This window comes from Tupaia chinensis, unplaced genomic scaffold (genome assembly GCF_000334495.1).
Source record: "Tupaia chinensis unplaced genomic scaffold, TupChi_1.0 Scaffold146052_1, whole genome shotgun sequence".
Lineage (NCBI taxonomy): Eukaryota > Metazoa > Chordata > Mammalia > Scandentia > Tupaiidae > Tupaia > Tupaia belangeri.
Genome location: NW_006205908.1, coordinates 125,083 through 136,397, shown reverse-complemented (window position 1 = coordinate 136,397; position 11,315 = coordinate 125,083). Strand labels below are relative to the sequence as shown.

General features: G+C 37.9%; 1 protein-coding gene across 1 annotated transcript in view; it reads right to left on the bottom strand.

Annotated features, from left to right (window-relative positions):
* Window positions 1-11,315, bottom strand: part of TMC1 (transmembrane channel like 1) — a gene marked incomplete at its 5' end in the record, with an annotated part of 129,539 nt that overhangs the window by 4,981 nt on the left and 113,243 nt on the right. The window contains one exon of the mRNA XM_027768365.1: window positions 6,028-6,267. Coding sequence (XP_027624166.1) covers window positions 6,028-6,267 — 240 coding nt within the window. The remainder of the gene's footprint in view (window positions 1-6,027; window positions 6,268-11,315) is intronic.

Here is an 11,315-nt window from a genome sequence, read left to right as displayed (position 1 = left end):
AGAAATAAATAGGTAAAGAAGTTACTAAAAACACATGGAAAACCCATGGTTACAATAAAAAAACTAGAAACTTCTCTCAAAGAGTGCCTATGTACTCTTTCAGGTTAGGCTCTGATGTTTAGCCACAGCTCCTGATACTTAACCTCCTCCTGTCAACACATGCTTAAGATATGAAAAATATTACCCCAACACAAGCAGAGTCCAAGTAGTTAAGACATCAATCGCAACATTAGAGATTTTTTTTATTTTTTAAGAACTAATTATTAACTAATTTTATTTATCATTATTATTATTTTTTACTTTGCCATAGGGAAAGCACACTCACTGGAGAGAGAGAGAGAAAGAGAGAAAGAAAGAGAGAGAGAAAGAAAGAAAACTGCCAGGTTCCTGACTCAACCTGCACTTGGCTATGTGGGAGTCCAGCTCTGTAATCACCACGCCACCTGCTGGCCCAGGAGAAGATTTTTTAAACTGTATTTCTAAGTCTGTGATTGAATTATATTTTGTAAATAGCATACACATCTGTCCCTCAGCCAGTTGTTCTTATAGAGCAATGCTGTCTTTGCGATCAGTCAACAGTGACTTAATCTTTAATTAGCTTTGGAAATAAGCATAAGGAATACCCTAGTGAAATAAAATCCACAAATAGCCTAATATTCCTCTCCAAGCAATAGCTTTCATCTCATTTCCCACCAGCCCTCTTTAGCAGAGATGTTAATAGGTGTCCACACTGAACCATGAGCTTTCCCCCCTCAATGTTTCTTCTCCTGGACAGACCCTAATAAATACCAGCAGAGTGCTCTGGTAAGACCTCTCTCACACGTTAAGGTGAGAATCGGCTCCAGTAAACTAGAAAACCAAGAGCAGATTTCATCACTTAGTATAGCAAATCCAGAATTACACCATAAGGTGCATGATGCCAAATTATCCTCCATATGCACACCAATTCTACTACGAAAAGATCTAACTTTCAGAAAAAAATTTGAGGTGTGTTTCATCAAATTGTATGTATCATCGAAATAACAACTGGTGCAGGGCCCACAGGTGGTGTGGTGGTTAAGGTACATGACGGGCTGTGGTTCGGTCCCGGAACTGGGGGCTTGCTTTCTCACTTTCCTTCTCTCTCTTTTTTCTGTAGCCAAATTAAAATAATAATAATAATAATAATAAATGTAATTAAATAAATACTTTTTAAAAATAATATAAATAGGTAAAACATTTAATATAGTGTTTGGTCTTGCTTCTGTTTTTCACTCTTCAAATATTTTAGACTATTAAATAGACATGACCTATGCAATCCAGATCAGATTATTTTTCTCCTCATCTAAATTAATACTAACTTTTTACAAATAAATAGTGTCTCCAAGTATTTTGTCAGGGTTCCTTGGACTACAGAGGTACAAATTTTTCTTCATGAATTAAAGCTCTACACACAAATTGCTAATGCTACATAAAGGGGAACAAAGCTTACAGACAATTTAAGATATCAATTTATTTCTATAAGCTTTCTTCTTCTTCACTCCATTCTAATTTACCACACTTCCTCTTCCCCTGGGCATATGGAATACCAGGTAAGAAACAGGACAAGAAGGACCAGAGAAGATAAGAAAATCCATCTTTCCTTCTCCAGCATCTCAGGTTGTAGCTGACAAACGTGGTCAGCACTGGGGGAACCAGAGTTTTATAAAATTATCCTCACCCAGGAAGGTCTTAGTTTTAGTGTGACCCAGTGCATCACTAGCGTCTCTGGGGATGTTTGGATATCTTTGCTAAGTCAGATCTCATACCTTTTTTGCAGGTCTCTTAATCATACACAACTGATAGAAGCACCTATAAAACCCGGGCCATCTTTTCTCCTGCCAGGTTAGCCAAAGTGCACCATGTCACAATATTCCCAGAAGTCCTTTCGCGCTGTCGGTGACTGACCAGTCAGGTGATATATGACTGCACTGATCTAACTGCGCTCCTGTGGAAATGGCTGCATCGACACTAGATTAGCACAGCTATGAGGAGCCTGTCTTCTCTCTGGACTGAAAGCTCCGCAGGCCCAGGATCTATGCTGAGGGCATGGATTTACCCCTACATGTCTTCTAGTGCTCAGAGATAGCAAGCAGTCATTATTCATTCTTTAATTCTAATTACTGACCAGCACACAACCGTGTCCTGGGCTCATGGAGATGAAAACATCTAAAAGTCAGCCAGACTTCTAACAAAAATAAAGTATGATGGTAAATGAGTAAGGTCATCATAGTGTCACAAGATAATGTTAACATTTATACCTTTGTGAGAGGCCTTTAAAAAGTTCATATAGATATATAATTAAAGTATTATCTTATTTTGGTACAAAACAAATGGAAATCCATGCTTAGTTTTAGTCATAAAATTGTATATTCCATGACCTTTTGAAGACCTCATATATAAATCTGTACTTCATATATTATATTATTTCAATTATTTAAAAACTCTGCATAGGACCAGTCCACTGCATGTAGCTGAGACAGATGGATCCCACATGGCTGCCTATGTAGTTTGAGTCTCAGATCCTGGTAGCTTGAAAAAAACATGTGTGTGCATGCCCCAAATCCCAAAAGAAATAGAGAAGGAACTGCGGTGTGACCATCTCTCTCTTTCCTCAGGAAGTTCGTGTACCCTCTGCCAAAAATGAAAAAAAAAAAAGATAAGAGGGATCAGCAGGTGGCGTGGTGGTTAAGGCACTGGACATTCCCACGTGGCCGACCAGAGTTCAAGTCCTGAATCTGGTGGCTTGCTTTCTCATTTCCTTTCTCTCTCACTCTCACCCTCTGTCTCTCTCTGGTCAAATTAAAAAATAAATGAATGAATAAATAAAATAAAATAAATAATTATTTTTAAAAAAGAAAAGAAAAGAAGAAAAGAAAACACAACTCTGCATAAAAGAAAAACCAAGGTGCCAGCCCATGGCCTGGTGATCAAGGTGGCTTGATTCCTCCCATATTGTGTGAATTCTGTTCCTGGCAGCTTGAAGAACATGTTGAGTGAATGTGTGTGCATGCCTACAATCCCAAAAGAAAGGAAAAATGGAGACGGGATTACCGTGTGACCATTTCCTAGAGGAGATGCTTTCTCACCTTCTTCTCTCTCCCTTTCTCTCTTTTTTGTTCCGATGAGCACACATACCCTCTGACAAATTAAAAACAAAAATTAAATGAACAAACAAAAAACCCCAGAATGTCAAAATATTGAGATGTGTTATTTCAAGCCTTATGGGTTATGGGCAATATTTGTTTTCATGTTAAAATATTTATACAGTTTTCAGGTATTCTAGTTTTGATGCACATTATTTTTATAGTAAAATTCTTTTGCTCCACAATGAGGAAATTGACAGAAAATAAACTATCTAAAAGCATCTAAAAACTATCTAAAAACAGATTAAAAATAAAATTGTCATAAAGACAATTATCATTTCTTAACAAAAAAAATGTATGAGACTCTAGAATTCTTCAAATTGTTCAGATTTACCGCACAATGGGAAGAAACTTTAAGTGTTGGGACACATGGTGGGATAATAAGAACTGTCTTCTGACATCAAAGAAATAGTTTTCAAATTTTCCAGCTATTTAGAGTAAATCCACTTACTAACCTACTGGAATAACTTCCTGAAAAATTCATTTGCCCCATCTTGGTCTTGTAAAAGCAAAACCTGGTTGAATGGATAAGTGTACTATAGCCATCTGACCTGCATCCATACCTGCACTTGTGGACAACAGGCCATCACTAGATACCTCCGTTAACCTTCCTCAGATTCATGTTTGCCAATTTGAGCCCACCCAGATAGGGTCAGGCAACATTCAGTAGACTGGCTAGGAGAACCATTTAAAACTCAGTGTTCCCCAGGATGGCCAGCCATGAGGGTCCCACTAACCCATGTTTTCCCATCTCATTTCTAAATTACAACCACCCTTTCAAACTTTGAAGTCCAAACAAATAAGCAAAGTGTATATTCTTTTGCTCAAGAATGAAGAAATTGACAGAAAATGAATGATCTAAATAGTATAGAGAACCCCCGCCCCACTTCTTCACTGAAAATACTTAAATTTCTTTAAATTCTATATAGTTACACACATGCAATAATTTTGTCTAAGGTTGCCAACTAGGAAACCTTTGCTCAAAGTCAGATATTAACCTTAACTACACACTAAATTTTCAGTATGAGTCAAAGTAACTCAGTGGGTGACATTAGGAAAGCCATAGGAGTTAAGGCTTGAAGGGCTAAAACTGCGTAATCATTGCACATATCTAACTCAATGATATTTTAAATCTGAATGCAGCTATGTAACCACCAACCAGATTGGCCTTTACATTGTATAGTTTGTTTCCTTTGGAGACAGTTAAGATCCTTTGCTACATTTTATTGAGAAGGAACAACATCTAATTAAAAAATTAAAAGTGCACCTAAAATTTATCTGGATTAAGTCGTGTGGGACACTTGCAATTAACTAAAGTCTTTGAATGGCATATCTCTTGAACGTTGTGCTCTGAGACAGATTAAGGATTTATTAAAACCAATGTCTCCTTCAAGACTGTAATTTCATATTTAGTCTCCAGATGTCACTGTCTGCATTATTTATTTCAGCCCACTTGGAAACACACACACACACACACACACACACACACGCACACGCACAGGCACAGGCACAGCCATAGGCACATGCATGCATGTGCATAGCACACACATAAACACATGCTGAAATGCTCAGGGCTTGTCAGCATCAATTTCCGGAATATGACAGACCTCCAGCTAGTTTTGCTCTATCAGCTGATTTAACATATTTTCTTTCTTTCTTTTCCTACAAAGCAATAACTCAGACCATTAGAGTTCAAATGCCTCTTTCATACTTAATCTGTGGGCAACAAAACTTTTTTTTTTTTTTGGAGAGATTTTCACTGTAGGGCGTGTGCGCTCACCAGACAGACAGAGAGAGACATAGAGACAGAAAGCGAGAAATCACCCCCCGGGGGGATGGTCACGCCGCAATCCCTTCTCCTCCATTCTCCTTTTGGGATCTTGGGCACGCACGCACATGCGCCCGGCGTGAGTTTTAAGCCACCGGGTCCAGGACGCGAACTGCGGTTGACTACGTGGGAGTCCAGCGACATAGCCATTACGCTAACTGCTGGTTCCCAACAAAACTTTTGAACTGGGGTTTGACACCATAAAGGAGAAACTGTACATGGCCGTTATAGCATCATGCTTGTCATCCACAGGTTTTTTTCACATTTTCATTTCCTTAATGCACACTGTCCAATGACAGCATATGGAGATTCTTGGGTAGATTTGAGATAGATTCATTTCTAGGTCCTTTAGGGAATGAAGAACCATCCTCCAGCTCCCAGGGACCTTGCTTCCTGGTACCATGCTAGGGAGAATTCTGTCACAGAGACCCGTAGGGAAATGTGTCCAACCTGAATCAAAGAGCTTTCCTGACTCTATTCCTGACTCAAGCAGTACCTGGGAAGAATAGATATGAGGAAAATTCTTAGCTTTGTTACTAGCACATAGCATTTTGGATCACAGATTATATGTCATGACCTTCTTTATACTCATTATTGTTTAATAATGATTCCACTTTCTAGGAAACATGTGGATCAATCTCCTTTTTACTCTTTTTTTTTTTTCCTGCTGTTGGTCCACATGAGAAGTAGCCATAGCTGACTACATCTGGATATGACGGCCTGACATCAGGAAAACGCTCACATCCAGATTAGTGCGAATGAACCTTACCCTTAGTGATCAAATATGCAAACACTTATCATTCATAGTTTAGTCAGGCAGAGCCTGGAACAGAATAAATTACTTTTCCTTTTATGAATGCCAAACAAGAAAATAGATGAAAGTTGCCTAAGAATCTCCAGGTCACATAATGAGTCTGAATATCAAAAGGATCTCATTTGATTTAACATGCCATTATTGGCGGGAGGTGAGCAGCCAATCCCACCTCTACCCTGGAAAGAACCTTCTGCCCAAGTTGAATTTTAAAAACAAGTAACCTGAAGGGGCCACAGTCAAATGATGGTGGGAGAGACACGATCATGTATAAGACTGGCATGGTGGACAGGAAGAGGATAAGCAGGAGCATGCCCAGGTAGAAATTATTTGATCTGGAAGCTTTGAAGACCCTGGCTTCAGGAACGTTGCAACACATCACAGCCCAGCACTGGAAGTACATGGATGTGTGGAGTCGGAGGATGTTGATGCCTGGGAGGCTAGGAGCAAAGAAGGAGCCCATCCTAGAAACAAAGAAAGAAAAAAAATAGAGCTCTATTCAATATCAAGTCTTCACTCCATAACAAAGTCAAACAATCTGTTAATTTCACATCAGGCTGTTTTTCACAAGGCTGAAAGAATTGCCACTTTGAATCGCACAAACCCTATTTAGAAATAAACCTAACAAATTTATTTCCACCTTCTACACATATTTTACCATTCGCCTTATTGTAGGTATTGTATCCCTAATTCTTTCATAGAAATTATGCTGTTAACTAAACTATCGGTAACTTTAAACGACAATAGAGTAAACAATGTATTACAATTGTTTTACTTCTTCTAATTCTAAAATAAACTTAATTTCCACAACACTGCTATCACTGACTAATGTATTTAAAAACATAACTTTTAAAAAAAAATACTGACCCTTAAAACTACTCATTCTATTCAAATAAATTGCACATTTGGATTAATCACTTTTGTCATGAGTGGTTAATTTTTGCTCAATGAAAGGCAAAAAAAATTAGCTAAAATTTGTATCTGATGTTATTTTCTCTTTTTAGCTGCTCTAATGTCTTAGAACTAACTGAAATTATACATTAGTGTCCAATTACAATTATTAATGCTCAATTAGATGTTATGTTTTGCTAATCATTTATAAAGAGCTTTATGTGGTTTTAGAGAGGAAACTGCACACATCCCTTTAGATTTATTTTATCTGCTTACTTTCTTATTTTGGTTGTCCTGAGAGTACTCCACTCTGTGTACATGACTTTTTAAAAATATTTGAAAATGCCACTTTTACGTGAGAACCACTTAGATGAGGTCAGTATTACTAGATAGCTTGACTGAGGATTTCAACAAAATATTTTAATTTTCTTTGATGAGAAAATCCATTAGCACTCATAAAGCAACTGAATAGCAGTTAGTCCAAAACAAAACCAAAAGGTACCTAAGTACTTATTTTACAAAATTAAGCAAAATGAGCAAAATTCTATTTTTTAAACTGTTTTAACTATAATAAATTTCTCAGCATTTCTAGTTAGGTTTAGCATTTTATACTTCCTGGATTGCTATTGTAGTTGTTTAAACCAACTGAATGTGAATTTGATATAGTATGGGGCCTTTCTGAGTTATAAAAGGAAATTAGTTTCTTCTCTAATGGAACTTATTCCTATACAAATTAATCTATTCCTTTGAAAAGTAGAATCTTGCCATAATTTGACTTGTGTTGTTCATAGAATGACATAACAGATTTGAATGATATTTTATTATACTAAATTGACCAGAGACTTTGTAGGTAAACGCCCCCCCCCCAGCCCCTCACAGAGGATATAATTTGGAACAATATAGAAAAGCAAGAGAGAACTTGAGATCAAAATAATGGGAAAGTGAGTGAGTGATAGTCCCGGTTGATGGCTCAGAATTACAAAGCAGAGCCTATATTCCAAAATATCAATACTTGTGATATAATATGCTTTTGGATAATTATGCTCATCCTCTTCTAAAAGTCAGGCCTGGCATATAACTTGTTTTGACCAAAATAATATGAATTTATCTGCTACTGTGATCAGCAACGTTCCAGATGGATTCTGGGTCTCTAAAGTGAAGGTAAGGATTTTTTGTCTTTTTAATTTTGCTAGTGGGCATGTGCACTCACCAGAGACAGAGAGAGACAGAAAGAGAGAGAAAGTGAGAAAACACCTCCAAGAGGGATAGTCACACTGAATCCCTTCTCCTCCATTTCAAGCACACATCAAGTCATTGGTCCAGTACAATAGGCTATGGAATGGTTGGCCATTGCATGGTTGGCCATGTGGGATCCAGCCGCCTTAACTGCTACGCCACTGGCTGGCCCATGAAGGTAAGTTTTCCACCAGCCCACACTAGTCATGTTCTATTTGTAAGGCACTAAGATTTGGGGATTATGATTCATTGCTGCATAATCTAATTGACTTTGAAATGTAATTTTCCACATAATTAAAAACATAGGCTTGCCTAAAACCACATATATTTGTACTATGTGTGTGCATATATATGCTTGTGTGTCTGCATGTATATATGAATATATATGAATACTCATATTATTTGTACAAGCATCTATAGATTACTAAATTTCAAAAAAATCACATAGATATTTTAAACACATGACTCAAGAGTCATAACCTAGAAAAACAGGTGCTGGCACAGTGCACAATGATGTCTAAATCTTAGTGCTCGCCCTGTCTTTGCTCAGGACTCAGTAATCAGCTCGGCTTACTAAGTCCCTTCCCCGGACTTGATCCCATCATCTGTCAGTTAAAAACCATTGTAATATCCTAGCCTTAAATAATGCTTTCCTTCCAAAAAGATCAAAGCAAATGAAGCTTCTTTTATTTAACTCTCCTTACTACTTTAGTGACATGTACATGTCAGGCAAATTAGTCACATCTGATCAACTGAGAAAATGAAGGGAAAAGGTGAAGACCAGGGGGAAGGTAGCCAATGAGAGAGTGTTACAGCGATGTCCAAAACTTATTTTCTCCCTTGCTATATGTTCCTTGCCTCCCCTCGACATTCTGCTATGATAAAAATATTATGTGCTTTCATTTAAAAACTATAAAAACCTGTGATATCTATTTCAAAACTAAGTGTTTTATTAAAGATTTACTGATCATTTAGCAAAATTATAACAAAGTAATATATGTATGTATATACACAAACATATATATATATATATGTACATATATATATATATACATATATTTGTGCTATAGGTCATGTACATTCACCAGAGAAAGACAGACACAACAGAGAGAGAAAGAGTGAAGGAAAGTAATAAATCACCCTCCAGGGGGTGGCCACGCTTTAGATCTTTTTCCTTTATTCTCCTTTCAGGATTTTGGCACACACAAACGCACACACGCACACACACACACACACACACACACACATGCTCAGTGTGATTTTTAAGCTGCTGGATCTGGGACTCGAACTGTGAAATTGGCCCTGTGAGATCCAGCATCTTAAACACCATTCCACCCACTGGCCCACAAAATGGATTTTAATTACATGTTGACTCTATTAAGATCTGCATAAATAACCTCCACCATTCAGTAAGTTCTAAAGCAATCATTGAATGTCTCCTGTCATAAACCAATAGAATTGAATACAAAATGTCCATACCACTTTGATTGCTTTTATAGAAAATGGGTAAACTCAGACATCAGATCTTCATGCTTCATAAAATATTGGGATTACTGTGTGGGGGTACCCTTGTACATAATGTACTAGTTTTACTTTACGCTTTCCTCATAATTCCTCCAAACACCGTATTCCCACTTTCTCACCAATCCCCTGGGAGTGAGGAAGAGTTTTTATACAGGGGGTGGACTTGAAGGTGAATAGCAGTCTACTGTTATTTTGCTTCTGGAACTCTAGAAAGTGTGTGAATATCTTAGTCCGTGCAAAAAATGCAACCACTTTCTAAAGTTCTCTTTAAACTGACCAGAAGCAAGCTTCACCATTGGCAGAAGAATGAATACAAAGGAAGTGACAGTACAGTGATAATGCAGAGCTTTTGACAGAGGATCTGCCCATATGAGAACTGAGGAAGATGTTTAGATTTTGTATATTTTAAACAGGAGCCGTAGTAGACTAAATCGTTGGAAGATTCTAAGTGAAACCAATCAGGACAGCAATTACAACATCTTTTTGGACAATGAAAATGAATTTCAGGCCAATCTGCTATCTAAGCTCTAAAAGGACACACTAGACACGCAGCATATGTGTGCAAGAATGGCAGCACCAGGCCTGAGGACTTCAGCGGTTTCTCATTACTCCACTGGCCCTGCTAGCCTCTTTCTGCCATGGCAACCAATTGCCCTTCAGGAAATGAAAGATCAGGACCCCAAGAAGCTGCTCTCTTTACTGTCTCTATCAGTAGCAGCTTCTTGGGCCGTCTTGACTGTCCCTGCTTGGAGAATAAAGGATGCATTTCATCCCCTAATGATTCGAGGACATTCGAGTCATACTTGCAAAATTTAGAAAGCTGGGAAACAAGGATTATATTTAAAAACATACTTGGTAATAGGAAAAATCATCTTTTTATAGTATGTTCTTCATATTTATTCACCTAGTGAGGCACAGGAAGGTCACAGGCTCTGTGGTAAAACGATGGGACCCCTTGGTGTATTTGTGTTACTGAAACAAGGTAGTTTTTTTGTTTGTTTGTTTGTTTGTCTTTTTGAGAGTTTTTTGTTGTAAGGTGCATGCACTCGCCAGAAAGACAGAGAGAGACAGAGAGACAGAAAGGGAGAAATCACTCCCCCGGGGGGATGGCCGTGTCGCAATCCTTTCTCCTTCATTCTCCTTTGGGATGTTGGACATGCATGCACACACGCCCAGCATGAGTTCAAGCCACTGGGTCCAGGACACAAACCATGGTCGACTACATGGGAGTCCAGCGACATAGCCATTATGCTAACTGCTGGTCCCCTGAAACAAGGTAGTTTTAACATTTGCGGGGGTTGGGGGTTGGGGGGGAGGGTCCAGATTGTGTCAGCTCAGGCCAGCTATGGTGGAAAGATTTGAGGAATATATAAAGCTTGTTCTAAAACCAAAGTTTTACTGGTACTTGTGGGTAGGACAATGCTGTGGTGGACTGCACACTATCGTATTAGGTGCATGTCTACAGGATAAAGTGACTTAGTTGTAAATGACTGTGTTGGAGCACTCTTAAATAAGAGTGACAGGTTTCATGACACATGGTCCCCAGACAAATTGCATGCTGAGATTCTATTTTTAAATCCAAAAGTGATTTCTACTGTATCAACTCATCTTAACCTGTCAGAGTCTACAATGAGAATGCTTTCCATTGAATAAAAGGTATGACAATTCTTTCCACATCAGAAAAAATAACTTCAATGTGCAAATGGCCCTATGAAAGAGTTTACAAAATGAAGATCATATTTTTACCTTGATCTTCCTAAAATATGTTTCATCTCTATAAATTTTTGGATTTGGTAAGATATTCTTTTTAAAAGTAGCTATAAGTTGTATTTTTAATATATTTGTAGTGATGAGAAAATAA